The 19,551-nt window shown below is 34.9% G+C and overlaps 1 protein-coding gene across 2 annotated transcripts in view; it reads right to left on the bottom strand.

The window, feature by feature from the left end:
• Nucleotides 1-19,551, bottom strand: part of MTREX (Mtr4 exosome RNA helicase) — a 137,449-nt gene that overhangs the window by 11,131 nt on the left and 106,767 nt on the right. For both annotated transcript variants that reach the window (XM_082650023.1, XM_082650024.1), the window contains 6 exons: nt 18,292-18,402; nt 16,724-16,912; nt 12,276-12,439; nt 6,803-6,908; nt 3,625-3,681; nt 2,062-2,224 (listed from right to left, as the gene is read on the bottom strand). In XM_082650023.1, coding sequence (XP_082506149.1) covers nt 2,062-2,224; nt 3,625-3,681; nt 6,803-6,908; nt 12,276-12,439; nt 16,724-16,912; nt 18,292-18,402 — 790 coding nt within the window. The remainder of the gene's footprint in view (nt 1-2,061; nt 2,225-3,624; nt 3,682-6,802; nt 6,909-12,275; nt 12,440-16,723; nt 16,913-18,291; nt 18,403-19,551) is intronic.

Here is a 19,551-nt window from a genome sequence, read left to right as displayed (position 1 = left end):
TGGTCCGGGAAGATCCCACACGCAGCAGAGCAATTAAGCCTGTGTGCCACAACTACTTAGCCTGCGCTCTAGAGCCCGCAAGCCACAACTACTGAAGCCTGCGCGCCTAGAGCCCGTTCTCTGCAACAAGAGAACCACCGCAATGAGAAGCCCGTGCACTGCAAAGAAGAGTAGCCCTCACCCGCTGCAACTGGAGAAAGCACGTGTGCAGCAACGAAGACCCAACGCAGCCAAAAATAAATAAATAAATAAATTAAAAAAAATACAAACTGTCTTCAATTTAGCAGTTTAGGATTTATCTGCCATACTGCGGTAACTTTTTCATTTAAGTACAAAGAATAGAAAAATAATCCACAAAGATAATTTTATAAGGCTTCCTATATTTCTAGGCCTATTGTCCCTTCATTTTTCTTAAACAAAACAAAACAAACAGTGCACCATTATTGTTTTATGCCATTGTGTTCGCCTTCTCAGAGAAGCAGATATACAAATATGAGCTATTATATTAACAAGTCGTAGAATTTAGGCAAAGAACAGTAATTAGTTTCATCTTTATGTTCCCAGAAGAAGTTAGACTGAAGAGTGGTGATGCTGTACTTGATTGCCTTTGTGTGTCTGAAACACACAAGCTGTCATACATCTGTCTGGGTTTCTGCGTGTTAAGCAATGTTCACAGGTGAGATGAGGATGTCATGCTCTCTTCTCACAGCCTCAACAGTAGCTACCCACCATCGATTATTATAGACCTTCTTACCATTCCTACAAGCATAAATTTTCAGTGGATAGAGATGGTATAATTTTAGGTAGTATTTAAGAAGTCTCTAGGTGGTCCAAAACTCAAAGATAAGGTATTATGGTTCTTAGATGAAGTTATCAACTATCATGTGCTTGTAGTCACAGAGGCCAGAATTCAAATCACAGTGCCTTCATGTAGTACATACACCTCCATGACCTTGACCAAATTATTTACCTTTTAAAAATCAGTTTCCTTGTGCAAAGTGCAAATAATGTCTACTCTGATGTGCTACTTTGGTGATTAGATCTAAATTATATAAAATGCTTATTAGCACAACTCCTGGCACACAGTAGTTACCTAATAAATAATGACCATCCTGGTAACAGAATACAGTATTCAGAAAAAGATTTTGGGACCGTAATACTAATAACCATTTAATGGAGGCTTAGAAATAAACTTTAGGGAAAGGACTAAAACAGCACACCATAATTCAAAAATAATATACTATATAATATTTAAAACCTTAAAACCCATTAAAATTCAATGTAGTGAAGTAAAGGCTCATAGTTGATTCTGTTGCAGAGATTCATAAACTCAGTAATCTATTAGTCTTTAATAATATTGGGTAAAAAGCATAGTATACAGGGTATGTTAAAAATATAATTTTTCTCAAAATAAAATTTTAAATGTTCTTATAATAAATATCTATGAAGTCTAAGCTCATTTATTTTAATTTTTAAGAAAGTTTGGTGCAAACACAATTCACCATTATAAATATCTACTATCTGCGTAAGCCAATCTTTTTGCAATGAATACAGCATTTCTAAATATGGTTTTCTTTAAATATTGTGCTTATTATTTGCTTCTTGTAATTCACTTATAATTAATTACTCCTTATATATTCCCTTTACCTTTACTTCTTCATTTAAAATTTTTCTTCAGTTGAGTAACAGTTCTGATTGATTTTAGAAATGCAATGATGGACAGCATATTTAGCTCTGCTATTTTTTGGTGGAATTGCATAGCAAGCCATTAGGTTATTACTAAGAGAATAAAACCAAAAGTAAAAATACCCACATAAATAGGCCTTATTTGTGATTGCAGAGACTCTGGCACAGGATTATAAACTGTTATAATGAGCAGACTGAGCTTATTAAATAATACAAAGGATTCGTGGAGAATATTTTTGATTTACATAGGCAGAAGATTTCTTTTTATTATCAAAAATTAAAAATAATATATTATTCTTGTTTAGTAAATCAATGCCATCCTAAGTATATTTCTTATATCAGAAAGAAATATATGTGTACAAAATTTAACCATACCTTCAAAGACATCTGTCATTTTGCAGATATGGGCAAATGTAGCTCCAGTTGCCCAGGTATATACTACATCCATTAAGTGAGGTTTAAATGAGCTTAGGTAAGTCTCCTCATCAATTTCCAATTTGGCTTCTGCTGAAACTTTTGCAATTCTTTTAGCACATTCCTTTGAAGATAAAACATATACTTAAAAAATTTCTTACTTATGATCTCCCATATCACTTTTTCTTTAGGTTTCCAAAGTCAGTATTCTACAAGGTTCCTTTTTCTTCCTAGGTAGTAAGTCTGCAATTTGGATATTCTGCTTCTAAGTAGCCACAGTGCCTGTTCCACTGCTGAGTAATCAAACAGCAAAGTTTTCCACTACATTAATTAAGAAAAACATATCAAGAGCATGATTTTCACCCAGTAATACCTTTTCTACAAAAACCAAAACTCTTCATTAAAATTACTAAACAGTAACATTTAACTCATCTCTAATTGTTTCATTAAGAAAACAAAGACAAGGGCTTCCCTGGTGGCGCAGTGGTTGAGAGTCCGCCTGCTGATGCAGGGGACACGGGTTCGTGCCCCGGTCCGGGAAGATCTCACATGCCGCGGAGCGGCTGGGCCCGTGAGCCATGGCCGCTGAGCCTGCGCGTCCGGAGCCTGTGCTCCGCAACGGGAGAGGCCACAACAGTGAGAGGCCCGCGTACCGCAAAAAAAAAAAAAAAAAAAAAAGAAAACAAAGACAATAATAACAAGCCAGACTCAGAGAAACATAAATCCTATGGCAAAATGATGCTTTTTCTCCAACAATGCTTTAAAAAATGTAAATCTTAATATTTCCTTTTCCTTACAATAGGAAGTTAGATTTCATTCTTTTCTCCTTGGTAATCAAGAAGGTCAAAAACTCCTGGGCCTATTAAGACTTCCCTGATTCTGGAAGTTTAAATTTCTTAGTAATATTAAGGAATGTTAAATGTTACATTTAAGGGGCCTTCTTTTATGATTCACTTTTCATTCCTCTCTTGCAGTGTCTTATAGTTCATCTTTCCCTGTCTAATGTTGAAAAGATAGATAAAACCATTCTTCCCAAGAAAAATAATAAAAGAGACCAATTCATTACTATAAACTACTGTGGCTTTGAGGATCCAGAAATAAATCATTTCTTAGGCTAAAACAGATTTTAAAACCTGATTTTAAAATTTGTTGTAAACTGAGATGGAAAAATGTATAAAAAATTAAGCTAACTAAATCTATCAAGATGCTATTCTTAACACCAAGGAAAACGATGCAGACACTGAACTGTTGGTATAGCCTATCTACACCATGCAGTGTTAAATCTGTACTCACAGCAACTCTATATAACTTAACATTTTGGTGAGGGAGAATGTCTAATTTTTAAAAGAAAAATTACAAATGATGTTATTAAAACAGCAGTAAATGACAAGACTAACATCAAATGATATATTTAATCCTGAAGGAAGCTGTCTCTGTGGAATAATAAATATTATGATTAGACTGTCACAAATGTTTATTTCACAACATACTATTCATAAAATATGTAGTTCAAAAAAATCTTACCTGCATTTGACGAAGTGGTCCTGCTAATTGCTCTGTTAATTTGGGCATCTCACTAGACTATGAAAGAAAAGGAAGATTGTATGTAAAACCCAAGTTTAAAATGCAGTATATACTATCTGCTTTTATAAACAAAACAAAGCTTTCATGATATCCATTAATTTCAAATTATAAGACCTCAGTCGTTAGCATTTAGAGTTTCTAATCAACTTAGTTTGTGTAAGCAAAATTACCACTCCTCTCATCCTGAATTATACTATTCTCTTATATTTCAGAAGAAAATATTACACTGCTAAATTTGCAAAGTGTGCTAAACTAGCTATTTTCTGTGACCATAAATGGAACTGGAGAGAATATTGTAAACATGCATAGTAGTTTAGTTACATCAACATTTATAAACTGTTGTATCATACTTTGATTTTTGAAACAGTTTGGCTTCTAGGCAACTCCCACTCTGTGGAAATTAAAAATCTTGGATAAAGAACATTAGAAAAATGCCCTCAATTTTAGTTTTACCCAGATATTTCTAGCTCTCTAACCACTTTTAAAATATTTAAAAGTTTAGATGAGTTTCAGTATTCTTATTATTGTCTCCCCACTAGTGAAAAGTCTATCAGTTTCTCAATTAGAATAATAAGAGTTTCAGGTCTATTACTAACTAGTCAAATAAACTTGGACAAGCTGCTTGAATCCTGTGTGTTAGTTTCTTACACTGTCAAAGAGAATAAGTCAGGTCCTCAAAACCTATACACTTGTGATTAGAATAAAGTTATTATTAAGGAACAAATTTTGACAAAGATAGACTTACTATACAAAAATAAAATTATTACAAGAAAGGTATGTATGTATATATGTATGTATATATGTGTGAGACAATTTAAAGTAATTATAGGTAAATTTTTAAAAAGCAACTATAGGTTAGTTGCAATAGATCTGCCTTTACTTTGAGCATCAGTATTTATATAGGACTTGGTTTTGATTTGTATCATGAATGAACTCCACATCTCAGTTTAGTGAAAAGTACACAAGTACATGTCTTTGACATTGTGTCCATTCACGATCAACAGTTACTGATCTCTCCCTCTCTCCTGGTCACTGTAAGTAGAAGGCACTGGTCCTGATGTAAGTAAGCTATGTTTCATTTTACCAATATTCTCCTACCAGGTGAGTGCAGTTTGCTCCCTATCTCTCTTCCAGGTCTCAATTCAAATGTCACTCTATCAGTGAGGCCTCTTCTAATCACCTTACTTAAAATAGTAACCCCAGCCCTCACAACAATTTCTATCTGCCTCCTCTGCTTCACTTTTCTCCAAAACCCTCATCACCTTTTGTCATAATGTGTGTATTTCTTTATTGTTTATCTTCATCAACTAGCATACATGAAAGTATCATGAAAGCAAAAGTTTCTGCTGTCTTTCTAGTGTCTAAGTATCTGCATTGCACATAGTGGGTGCTTAATAAATATTTGTAAGATACTTGATATTTATATTGTAAATACTGTGTAATCTTTAAATTACTTCTAATGATACAAAAAATGAGGGGGCACGGTATTAGAAACAACAAGCTTTAAAACAGAAGGTATCAGCATTTATGACAAGTATCTTACTATATTTACCTTCCTTTCTGGCTAGAAAACATACTTTTAAAGTATCAACAGAATTCCATGGTATTTTCAGTACAATTACCCATTTTGATGTTGAAAGGCACCACACCACAAGAATTGATGACACTACATATAACACAGTGGGGCTTCACTGAACAAATCTCAACTACATTTAGTGACATCTTGCCCCAAGATTTAAGAGTTGTGTTTTGGCTAGGCCCAACTCCCATGAAGAGGTAACATACATGGCCTCTCAGAAGACAGGATTTTTTTACTGCCACATTAAAAAAAAGCACAGTATAAGAAATTAGCCACAAGACAAAGTCTGACACAGGCAGAAGATCACCAATCTCCAAATAATTTCTAAACCTTATATCTGTTCAAAGAAAACTGGACAAACATTCTAAACAATTATCTTGGAAATTAATGTAATAAAATTTTGAACCTAAGGAAAACAACAGCCAAACATAATATTTTGTAAAGGAATGCATTCCTCACATGCAAATTAAATTACTTCATGGGTGCACAGCAGGTATTCTTACGAGAGCATAAATCATTTTTGGATTACTGTCCTATTTGTTATCCTTACCACTGCAGTTGTAATTCTGATCTGTAATCAGAGAGCTGAGAGAAAATACCTACCTACTCCAATAAGTTATGTATTTGATCTGATTAATAAATAAGGAAATAGTTAATGGATAAACAGATCGACAGCAGAACTGCAAACAAATTTGTCTTACACAATTTACTTTTTTTTTTTTTTTTTTTTTTTTTTTTCACAATTTACTTTTTTAAAAGTTAAACTAAGTGTATATGGTAAAAGGTTCTCTAAAAATTTATACAGTAGCAACATTATTTTTAGAAGGTAAATGTGCTTGTCTTACTCTTATTTTGCCAATTTTATAAACAATGAATAAAGGTTTGAATTTGAAATGTGAAACATGCATTTTACTTTTTAAAATAAATCATACTGGCTTTTGCAATAAAGTAAACGATGATAGTGTCCTTCTGGTCCATCCAGCATTTCATTTTTTGATTTCTTAAGAGCTGGTGAAAGTCAACTAACTACTCATATGAAAAAGTTACTGCCAAGCCAGTGATGAGAATCGTATGGCCATTATCTCAAATCTTGCCAATGAAAACTAAGACTTCAGCCTCTAGTACAATCAGCTGCCTCACAGTTATTCTCCAAAATTGAGAAGAGGAATGTTAATTCGACCTCACTCCCTTTTCATTTTTACTAGTTTTGCCTAATTTTACCTTTTCTTTTTCCTTCTAGACTGTCTGACTAAGCTAGATCTTCAAATAATGCACTGGGTTATAGAGCAAATTTTTAACTTGGAATCTGATTAATGATGATTGTCTATAAATAAAATTCTAGTTTACTTTCTTTTCTAATAATATACATTTAATTATTTCTCTCTTACTAAATTTGGGTTATAGTTACATTGATTTCTAATAACATTACCTATAATATGTAAACATGCAGGCATATTTTAAAAATTAAAAAATCCATAATAATATTAAATTATAAGACATGTAAATTAACAAATAAGATGTGCTAAACTATTAACTCACATTCTCTTGAAACACAAAGCAGCTTAGTAGTGCCGTTGCCTGTTCTGCTGATAGGTCATTGAAAAGGCCATTAAACATCATCTCAGTTAGAAGGAGCTCATCAGCACTATACCGTCATAAACAAACAAACAAACAAAAAAGAGTACACTCCAAATGTCAGAATATAAAAACACGCATATGTACCCACACATCCTTAAGATAGAGTTTTAAATAAAATATGTTATTTGAACATAAGGACTAGTCAGTGAGGAGTGACAAAGATTTATTTAACTAAGGAAATGGCAGGTCTTTATATTTACCAATATATGAATAATAAACGTGAAATGGGTGTTTCTTATAAAGAGCCCATTCTAGCAAATACCAAAATGCAGATATTCATTGAAATAAAGAATCATTTCTTAACTCTCAGAATACCAGAAAAATTAGTCATTAGCATTTATTACCTAGGTCCAAGGACCTTTTAAATGGTTTACAACTCAATTATTTTACAAATAATTTAAAAAACAGACAATGAAAAACAACTTTATAGAAATCTTAATTAGAATGTACCCATAGCAGACACACATTTTATTCACAGTTTCCTAGTGCTGAGAATGTTATAAATTGCTGCTCATTAAGACTGTTATCTATGAATCTGGAGTATATCCATCTAGTAAATACAATTTCTGATTTCAAACATATCTATAATAGGTACTAGCTTATCATTACTTCTGTTTCTTCTTGCACTTGCATTGTCAAAACATATTACTGACTCCAGATTTTAAATACCTCTCTTTTAGGTTCTAGCTTACCCTTACTTTTGGTTCTTCTTTTGCATCATCTAAATACAGTATTTTACTTTTTTTTTTTTTTTTTTTGCGGTATGTGGGCCTCTCACTGTTGTGGCCTCTCCCATTGCGGAGCACAGGCTCTGGATGCACAGGCTCAGCGGCCATGGCTCATGGGCCCAGCCGCTCCACGGCATGTGTGATCTTCCCGGACCGGGGCACGAACCTGTGTCCCCTGCATTGGCAGGCGGACTCTCAACCACTACACCACCAGGGAAGCCCTAAATACAGTATTTTAAAAGACTATGACAAATCGTAATTTCACTGAAGAGAGAAAGGTCATCTTCTTTGCTCCATAATTGTACATTTTCACATTCAGATTTTAAAAAAAAATTTATTTTATATTGGAGTATCGTTGATTTACAATGTTGTGTTAGTTTCAAGGGTACAGCAAAGTAATTTAGTTATACATATATCAATACATATATCTATTCTTTTTCAGATTCTTTTTACATACAGGTTATTAGAGTATTGAGTAGAGTTCCCTGTGTTATACAGTAGGTCCTTGTTGATCATCTATTTTCTCTTTAGTAGTGTCTATATGTTAATCCCAACCTCCTAATTTATCTGCCCTTACCCCCCAGCCCACCTTTCCCCTTTGGTAACCATAAGTTTGTTTTCAAAGTCTGTGAGTCTGCTTCAGTTTTATAAATAAGTTCATCTGTATCGTGTTTTAGATTCCACATGGTGTAAGAGATATCATATGGTATTTGTCCTCCTCTGTCTTAGTTCACTTAGTATGATAATCTCTAGGTCCATTCATGTTGCTGCAAATGGCATTATTTCATTCTTTTTTATGGCCGAGTAATATTCCACTGTATATATGTACCTTATCTTCTTTATCAATTCATCTGTAGATGGACATTTAGGCTGATTCCATGTCTTGGCTATTGTAAATAGTGCTGCAATGAACACTGGGGTGCCTGTATCTTTTCAGAGTATGATATATGCCCAGGAGTGAGACTGCTGAATCATATGGTAGCTCTATCTTTAGTTTTTTTTTTTTTTAAGATTTATTTTATTATTTATTTATTTTTGGCTGCATCGGGTCTTTGTTGTGGCATGTGGGCTTCTACTTGTGGCGTGTGGCTTTTCTCCCTCTAGTTGTGTCATGCATGCTCCAGGGCGCGTGGGCTCTGTAGTTGTGGCACGCAGGTTCCAGACCACATGGGCTCTGTAGTTTGCAGCATGCAGGCTCTCTAGTTGAGGTGCGCAAGCTCAGTAGTTGTGGCCCTTGGGCTTAGTTGCCCCGCAGCATGTGGGATCTTAGTTCCCTGACCAGGATTGAACCCACATCCCCTGCATTCTTTACCACTGGAGCACCAGGAAAGTCCCTCTATCTTTAGTTTAAGGAACCTCCATACTGTTCTCCATAGTGGCTGTACCAATTTACATTCCCAGCAACAGTGTAAGAGGGTTCCCTTTTTTCTACACGCTCTCCAGCATTTATTTTTTGTAGACTTTTTGACGATGGCCATTCTGGCCAGTGAGAGGTGACACCTCATTGTAGTTTTGATTTGCATTCCTCTAATAATTAGTGATGTTGAGCATCTATTGATGTACTTTTTGGCCATCTGTATGTACTCCTTGGAGAAAAGTCTATTTAGATCTTCTGCCCATTTGACTGGGTTGTTTGTTTTTTCTGTTATTGAGCTGTTTGTGTATTTTGGAGATTAATCCCTTGTTGGTCGAATTGTTTGCAAATATCTTCTCCCATTCTGTGGGTTGTCTTTTCATTTTGCTTATGGTTTCCTTCGCTATTCAAACGCTTTTTTAAGCTTAATTAGGTCCCATTTGTTTATTTTTATATTATAAAAGTAATAGATTTATATTATAAAGATTATAATTATTTTCATCTCTTCATCATCTGTTTTTTATCAATTTCCTTGTATTTACAACTATCTTCAGTATCTGACCAACTAAGAATTGTATCAAGGAAAATTTAGCCACAAATACAAAAGATGAAAGATAAAGTCACAAGTCCTTTTTAGCAAAATGGGATGGCCCAAGTTCTTATCACAAAACATTACATAACTAAGTCCTTTATGTTGAACAGAAAGGAGAGTAAAGTTATAAAAATCTTAAATTTTTCTTCTTGTTCTTAGAAATATATTATTCACTCACTGACTCTTGAGTGTGAGAATTTACCTAGGGTCTGAGATTTTGCTTACATGACCAATTTCACCATCATCACTTTGCCTCGAGTGCTTTTTGTCTCTTTGTGTTAATTTTCTGATTTGTGTAATAATTGCAAAAACATCTTTTTCTGTTATTTTTCTCTTTACCATGTGGATGACAAATGAAAAATTCTGAATTCTCAACTGTGTTCAATGAAAGCTGGAAAAAGACTACAGTGATGGTGTCTCTAGAATTCTATAATCAAGGTTCCATAGAGTATCTTATATTTATAAAAGGGTTTAATGGATCCATCCAGTAACTATAAGGGTGTTACTCTTAAAAAAAAAAAAAAAGAAACGGAAGAAAGGGCATATTTCCTATTTTTCATAAGATTTCTAAAAAAGAATAAAGTAATGAACTATCAATATTTATAAACAGTAATAACTACTCAAAAATAAAGTCAAAAACTAAACATGGGTTCCTAATGGTAAACTGAGAGTTAAGTCAAGACAAAACGACAAAAATACAAATAAGGCAAGACTACTTCTATAGTCTAATGTGGGAGGCAGATAAGAAAGATAATAATCACAGAACAGCAATTTAATAGAGATTTATATAGGCAATTATGCAAAAAAAGTTGAGCCTAAAATCAAACTGAAGAAACTCAAAGCAAGTTTCAGAGGATCTTTAAAAAAAATTATGCAGGAACAGGGAGCAAGGAAAAGGTCATGTTAAATAAAAGAAACACCATGTGTGGAATGTGGCAACAGACAGGATAGAAAGGGAAAGGCGAGAATACACTAAATTATGGAATTTATTCTGAAAGCGATACAGAATCACTGAGAGACTTTTACCAAACAATGACATGGTAGGATTTATGGTTTGGAAAGACTATTCTGAAAGAAAGAGTATAAAGGATGGGTTGTAGAGACTTATAAACAGGATGTACCTTAGTCAGTGGGAATAGTTAAAACAGCACAGAGGTAGGAGAAAACAATCATGAAGATGTGAGAAGAGAGCTAGAAGGAAGAGGAGGAATCTAGGATGACTCCCCAGTTTTTGCCTTTAGTGGCTGGGTCTTATTCAGCAAGACAGACCAGAGGGAGAGACAAATTTGGGGGGAAAGGTAACGTACTTTGATATGTGATATTGTTATCACTATCTTTCTAAATATTTTTTCTTCTAAGACTAAAACTAGCTGCAGATATCTAATAGAAATTAATTTCTATATTAACTATTAAATATCAATACTACATAACATCACAAAGAAATAATTCTAATAACATTAATTTTGGCATTCAAATCAGTAGATTGGTGTTATAGTCTAAATTTAATCCTGGGTAAATTATTAGCCTTATAGTGCCTAGGTTTCTTTAAGTACAGAGTAGGAAAACTTAATTTTATCACAGCTTAAAGGAAAACTACAAGCCTGTAGGCCAAATCTAACATGAAGAAACATTTTATTTAGCTTGCACAGGGACTTAAAAAAATAATTTTGAATTAGTATCTGAACATTTAAAAATCAAGAGATTTCACCAAAAAAAAAAAATCTGGATTTTTGACTTTTCTAAGTTGAATACTCTGATATCATATTATTCTGTAATAATTAATTGGGGCCGGGTAGTCGCTGCCCCCTTTTGGCGGCCTAGAACTGTCCTGTTTGCCACAGAATCTTGGCCCCTGCCGATATCTGAATTCATATCTGAACCAGATGATCAATAAGAACAGTATGAATAAGTCTTCATCAAGAATATCCAAAACCATCTACAAGGCTTGTAATTCTTTGGCCCCATCCATTAGGGCCTTGGTGAGAACACAGAAACTGTTTCAAGATGTCTTTTATGGACTCTTCGAGAATAATGGTCATGGCTATGGCAAAATAAGTATCTTCAAGATGATGGCAGTCAAGTGGGACCCTGAGCCAGAACAACTTAAAGAGCCCTTCCAGCATTTCGGACCCACAGAAACAATTGGAGAGAATGAAATGACTTCCGTTTTAAGTCATTTGGTTTTAAGGTCATTTGTAATGTGGTAAAAGATTACCAAAATAGACAACAGCTTATATCCAATTTACAAAAGTTTACATCCAATTTCAAGCTGTGGCCTATAATATGCTATACTCTAATACCCTACTGTTAGACCAAAACTTTACATAAAAAAGGATAATGATTATTAGATTAAGTTTCAAGGTGGGAAAATGTTCATAATTGTAAAAATAATTAAAAGTATACAAAAACCATATATAAACTAAGGTTACAATTATGTAAAAAGTCCACAATGCATTAAAATAAAGAAAAAGGAAACATATGAAAGTACTAATGGTGTCTGTGTTAATTAGTAGGATTCAAAAGATTTTTATTCTCCCTTTCTAATTTCTCAACTTCATGATCAGAACCTGTATTTTAATATGGAAGGCATTGTACAACTTTATATTTTTAATATAGCTCTTTTTCCAAAAGATTAATAGCCTCCATTTAAAAAACAGTATCCCATTTTAGAATCAGTTTTCTAGAACAACCAGGTTTTACCTGCTTATTTCACAAGCCACTCGTCCTTTCATCTCTATGACATCAGAAGACGTAGCAAATCCCAACCTCCTTAAAACACGTTTGCGACATTTGAGCTCATCCATTTGTAGGACAGTTCTTGCTTTCTTTAGTTCTCGCTTTGCGGATTTAATGTCTATTGCAATCTAAGGCATATAAAAGTACAAAAGAAGTTCAATAATAAAGTAAACAAAATGATATGATGTTTAGTCATGAAATGAAACAAAAAATATTATATTGGGGGCCGGGGAACGTGGAGGAGAACACAGGAGTCTCTTATTGTCCCAGGATATTACACAAGAGGAATGATGTATCTGAGGTAGCTATGACATCAACTCCAGCTTTTCATCCTTAGGGAATTAGGGGGTAACTCAGAGAATAAGGAAAGAAAGATGAGAGTATATGAATCTTATCTCTCAACTACTTATATTCCCTTATGATGCCCTGAAAAGTGTTCCTTCTCTTTGCCCTCAAATTGCATAACAAATCTGCCTAAGCTGGAAGTGGATTTAGCAAAGAGAAGAGGTCTTTATTCTATAGACAGAGATGAATGCTTAAAAGGAAAATGTTATTTTGAGGTCATCCTATAGGGTAGATGAGTTTTAAAATTCTATTAATCAGAAAATATTACATACTTTTCGACTGTGACAGAGGATGACAGTACAAGAGCAAGAAAACACTGTGATCCTGAAGTGGAGGCTTGAAGTTCAGAAAAACATGGACAGAAAAGTTTAGTGATTGAGAAGTAGAAATTCAAAGACTTTGGAATTTTGAAGATGATTTATTAAGCTTCAACTGAGGAGTAGAAATGTTGAAGGCAATGATGGTGGTCAGTAACTGATATTTATTGACAGCTAACTATAAATCCTGTTTCTTCAAGTGCTTTACATTATTTCATTTAATTCTTACAGCAATCATATAAAGTAGGTAACTAATATTAAATGTGCATTTTACAGATGAGAAAACTGAGGCAGACAGAGATTACCAAGATCAAGATACTGGTCAAGATCACAGAGCTAGTGAGTGATAAAAGATGGGATTCAAACCCAGACTATCAGACTCTAGAATCTAAACTCCTAGCAATTATTTACATTGCTATGAACAGATATATTGTCATAATGCTAGGAGGATAAGAAGGAATGCTTTATATGTTAGACAACTCTATACTACCTAGCATGATCTATCAGGCCTATCAGAAAAAAAAAATTTGTCTTCTAAAATTTCTTTAATTGAAGATGTGCCCATATTAGCATAGAAGACTGTGCTAGGTACCCAGAGGCATATAAAGCTTAAAGGTTGGTAGAAGACAGTCTACTATTTAAGATTTTTATCATAGTAATTTTTATATTGATTACATGTTGAAATGTATTTTGGACATATTGAGCTAAATAAAAATCTTATTAAAATTAATTTCACCTGTTTCTTTTCACTTTTTTTTTTTTTTTTTTTGCAGTATGCGGGCCTCTCACTGTTGTGGCCTCTCCCGTTGCGGAGCACAGGTTCCGGACGTGCAGGCTCAGCGCCCATGGCTCACGGGCCCAGCCGCTCTGTGGCATGTGGGATCTTCCCGGACCAGGGCACGAACCCGTGTCCCCTGCATTGGCAGGCGGACTCTCCACCACTGCGCCACCAGGGAAGCCCTTCACTATTTTTTTAAGGTGGCTACTAAAGAATTTAAAATTACATAAGTGGCCTGTATTATATTTCTACTGGATAATGCTGTTCTATATCTTTTTCTACATACTTTAAAAGAATACAGATATCCATGTCTGTAAATGAATAAATACATAGGTACAGGGGCTTTTCCCACAAAAGTGAGGTCAGCTTCCTTTTCCACTCCATACAATTAGGACTTCTTTTCCAAAAAGTACATATAAATTTACCTCATTTTTTTAAAATGGCCATGTTGATACCCACTGTGTGGATATGCATAATTCATGTATCTAATTTTCTACTGATGAACACTGAGGTTGTTTACATTCATTTGCTTTTTCAAACAATGCTACAAGAACATCCTTGTACTGCCTCACTTTGTAGTTTCAGTCCGAGAGGACCGGAAAGCTGAATCAGAGGGTATGAGCACTTAAAATGTTGACAGTTGAGGGGTCAGATTTTGAAGGCTTCCTAGGCAGGGCTAAGGAATGTCAAATTTATCCTGCAGTCACTAGGAGGTCAGGAGGTCATTAACAAAAAAAAGACTTGTTTTTTTCCCCCTAAGTTGTTAACTCTTTGTAGTTTTCTTTCATTAAGAAATGCAATACAAGGGCTTCCCTGGTGGCACAGTGGTTGAGAGTCCGCCAAGATCCCACATGCCGCGGAGAGGCTGGGCCCATGAGCCATGGCCGCTGAGCCTGCACGTCCGGAGCCTGTGCTCCGCAATGGGAGAGGCCACAACAGTGAGAGGCCCACGTACTGCAAAAAAAAAAGAAAAAAAAGAAATGCAATACAAGCACATTACAGACAATGGGGGGCGGGTGGGAGTAGGATTACCTACTATAATCTCACTGCCCAAACACAACCACTTAAGGCTTTCCTTTCAGTCCTTTCTGGTGTGCGTTTTTACTTTTGCTAAATTGTAATCATAGTCCACAACGATTTTAGGTCCTACTTTTTAAATTTAATATTCCTGTATAAGCATTTTTTCCATGTATTGCAGTCTTCATAACAAGTTTATTTAGCCTGTCTTTCAACCAGACACTAGGGCCTTTTTGTTATATTTGAGTGGCTCAGAAAATGCCTTTCTCTGTGGCTTCAAACCACCTTCCCTGTGGATACTTTCCAGTCATCACTCAACCAAACTCAAGTCTTTCTGTTCCTGTGTTGAAACGGTTAAGGATGATTCTGGTGGTCAGGTACGGAGTAAATGGAAGCAGGGAGGGAGCTGCTGCAATGGTCCCAGTGATAGATGAGGCCAGGATGACAACTGAGTATACTCAAGCTTTTTGTGTCTCAGTTTCCTCATCTTGAGAAGAAACCTTCATGGTGGGCCACAGCATGGTGTGCTACATGTTCACTGAGAACACACCTGCTGTGCCCAACATGGCACAGGGCCACATCATGCTAGTTCACAAAAAGCTAGAAAGGGGCAGTGCTGTAAAACTATGAACAGTAGAACACATTACTCTAATATGAACACATTACTCTACTAAGCCAAGAAGTTTCTACTTATATTATTTATTCAATAAATACTAGGCATCTACTTTATAAAAATAGATCATTATGGGAAATATGAAAGAGTACAAATAAGCTTAAATGAAACACCTGAGCCTAAGGAGCTTAAAATCTAGTTTGTGAGACAGGAAGACAAACATGATTAAAGTAGCATGTGATAAAAGCTGAAAAAGCATAATAGCAAGGAGTTATAAACTTCAAGGAGGAAGCGACATTTGTATATACAAAAGATTCTAGTTGAAGAGAAGTAGATAGTGGAAAGAAATGTATTCATTTCAAAAAGCTTTTTCTAAATTCATTATTCAGAATGGCTGTAAGAATGCTTTTACTGGTTAGAGAATATAGCTAGTTAGCCTAAAAAGGTGAACTGCTACTTCATACCACTAGGATGGCTATAATTAAAAATACAGACGAAATAAATATTAGTGAAGATGTGGAGAAACTGGAACTTTAATATATTGCTGGTGAGAATGTAAAATGGTGCAGCCACTTTGGAACACAGTTTGGCAGTTTCTCAAAAAGTTAAACATAGAGTTAAACACAGAGTTACTCACTGACCTGCAATTCTACGCCAATTCCATCCAGGGGAAATGAAAAGATATGTCCACACAAAAATGTGTACATAAATGTTCATAGCAGGATTATTCATAATAGACAAAAAGTGGAAAAACTCCAAATGTTCATCAACTGATGAGTGGTTAAACAGAATGTGGTATATATATACAATGGAATATTTTTCGGCCATAAAAAAGAATAAAATACAAATTCTGCTACATCATGGATGAATCTTGAAGATATTAGCTAAGTGGAAGAAGGCAAACACAGAGGCCACATATTGTATGATTTTTTTAATATGAAATCTCCAGAATAGGCAAATCCATAGAGGCAGAAAGGAGATTTGTAGTTGCCAGCGGCTGGAGGGTAGGGAAAGGGGGAGGGACTGCTAATTGGTATGTGGTTCCTTTTTGGGGTGATGAGAATGTTCTAGAATTAGATAGTGGTTATAGTTGCAGATATCTGTGAATATACTGAAAACCACTGAATTCTATGCATTAAAAGGGTGAATGCTATGTTATGTGAATGACATCTCAAAGTGATCAACTTTTTTTTACTGGTAAGAGTTGATAGTTTACTTAAAAGATAGCTAGACATTTTCCTGTTTTAGCTGATGAAACCAATAGGAAAAGAAAATGAAAAATATATACTCACTTATATAGTGAAATGCTTAGAATTCTATGATAAAAGAGTTTCTGCCATACCTGTGCTTTTTTTTCACAAAGCGTATACACAGTTTCCAGATTTGGATCATTGTGAAGTGGATGAGAATACATTCGATGCTCAAAAGCCTCTACTTTCTGGATGACTTTTTTCAGTCCTTGATCTTGAATGCCCATGTCATCAATAGGATCTAATAAGGGAACACCATCAGGAAAACGTTTCTGAACTTCCTGAAACAAAATATTTAAAATTCATTTTTCATCTTACATACAAAATTAGTTAAGACTAAATAATTCCTTTTATGTTTTTTCTATGTACAGACATGTATTACAATTTATTAATAATTCTAATATTTAAAGTTTAATAGTTATGGATGCAGCACAACTTATTGATAAAGCCCATCACTGTATATTTAGGTTGTTGTAACTTCTTGCCATTATAAATAATCCTGTATTGAACATCTCAAGTGTAAATGTTTTCAATATTCTGATTACTTCTTTGGGGCTGATTCCTAGGGAGGGCACTACTGAGCTGAAAGATATAAACTTTCAAAGGGTCCAGATTCCCATCACTAAATTTTTTTGTAACATGATTTGACTATTAAATATAATGAACATGTGAGTTCAGGGAAGAGATAGGTCACTATAGGCTGGTACCCCACTGGGAGACTTTCAGGGTCTTGGATAGGGCTTAAAGGTAAGATAGGATTTGGCCAGTTAGAAATAAAAAAAAAGTTGGGAGGGAGGAGTTACCCACAAAAACTTTTTATAAAACTGCCAAGAGAATTATTCATTTCAAGAAGCCCACCCATGGACCACAGCTTAAAAATTCCTACTGTACACTGAAAGCATCCTGCTTTCTCAGATTTTAGTACATAGCCTTCACTATATAGTAAATTCTTTTCAAATATTTATTGACTAACCAACTAACGAAGTGCCTTTTTATTTTCCTACCGGAAAATAAAATTTTCTATAAAATCTTAACTTTTCCTATTGAAAATAAGACTATTTCATCCATGTATTAACTATACTATAAAGTAGTTAAAAGTCCTGGCACATGATTTTATACATAAAACTTTTTTTTTTTTTTTTTTTGGCGTTACGTGGGCCTCTCACTGTTGCGGCCTCTCCCGTCGTGGAGCACAGGCTCCGGACGCGCAGGCTCAGCAGCCATGGCTCACGGGCCCAGCCGCTCCGCAGCATGTGGGATCCTCCCGGACCGGGGCACGAACCCGTGTCCCCTGCATCGGCAGGTGGACTCTCAACCACTGCGCCAACACGGAAGCCCTATACATAAAACTTTAAAATACACTCTATAGTTATTTTCATTCATAACGAATAAAGCAAAACATATTTAACACAAAATAGTGGCCATGTTTTCCTCTGTGAGCCCTCCTTTAGCCTGACTTTCTTGCTAGATTCAAAGAGAGGACAGTCTACACATAGATCTGCTGCCACTATCTTTGTTAAAAATAACTGCCACTATTGGTAGTGTTTACAGGTTTTCTGAAAGAAAGCAATATATTTAACAGCAAATCAGTTGCCTTGTTATAAACCCTATTTATATTTACATAAAATTTATATTTAATTTATAAAATTAACGTGTATACCTGTATTGATTTTAAAACACTCTGTCTATTGTCCAGTGGTCGAAGGTCTTTAGGAATGTAAAGCCTAACACTGCTGATAGCGGACAGGAGATGCACCAAAACTGGAACAACCTACCAACAGAAAAGTTATATATATATATATGTTACAACTAAAATTGAACGTGTTCAAATTCTGCCATTTCTTAAATTTAGCTTGAATTCTTAAAAGGAAACTGCATTTACAGTATGTGACAGGTATAATAAGTAGACAGTAATCATTGTGGAAGCTTATATCTTAGTAGAAACTATATTTAAAAAGTGAAAACAAATTCAAACCTTTAAGTAACAGGCAAACAAATGGTACATAAAAATAAGTGATTCCCTTAACACAGAATCCATATTTTATTCATTTTTGCACCCTCAGTACTTGCTACTTTTTGAATACCTAAAAGTACTATAGCACTACAGAGGAAGGAAAGACTCCTACTTAGGTCTATTTAGGTTTAGTTGGCCACGCAAAACTCATGTAATCTCTGGATGGGCCAGAATGAAGAGCTGAAAAGAGGTATTTCAAGCAGAGAAAACAGTATACTCCATTAGACATAATCTTGAAGAAAACCTATCTTCAAACTTTCTTCCATGCTTTCTCCTGACAAGAATACCCTTCCCTCACCATCAAAAATGCCATCTGCTTTCTTTAAATTTGCTCCCTTTAAATTCAGACTCTATAAACTGAGGAGAGGTTAACATTTTCACAGATCCAACTTTGTCAGTTTATTGGTCTCCTTACCTTTACACTGATCACCACTGGAAAAACAACTGTCATTCACTTGCTGATAACAAATATATTCACTCTGTTTTACTAAACAAAATGGTATAGTGGCTGAATGTGGGTTCTGGAGTCAAGACTGCCTGGGTTTGAATTCAGTCTTCAGTTAGTTGTGTGACCTTGATCAAGTCACCTAGAGTTTTAAGCTTCAGTCTCCCCATTTAAAAAATGAGGATAAACAACGGAACAGAACAGAGAGCCCAGAAATAAACCAACATACCTATGGTCAATTAATTTATGTCAAAGGAGGCAAGAATATACAATAGAGAAAAGACAGTTTCTTCAGCAAGTGGTGTTGGGAAAGCTGGATGACTGCAATTAAATCAATGAAATAACAACACTCCTTACACCATATACAACAATAAACTCAAAATGGTTTAAAGACTTGAATATAAGACATGACACCATAAAACTCCTAGAAGAGAACATAGGCAAAACATTCTGACATAAAT

The sequence above is a fragment of the Grampus griseus genome (genome assembly GCF_964374135.1).
Source record: "Grampus griseus genome assembly, chromosome: 3".
Lineage (NCBI taxonomy): Eukaryota > Metazoa > Chordata > Mammalia > Artiodactyla > Delphinidae > Grampus > Grampus griseus.
Note: the sequence above shows the minus strand (reverse complement) of the source record. Positions and strands in the feature narration are given on the sequence as shown.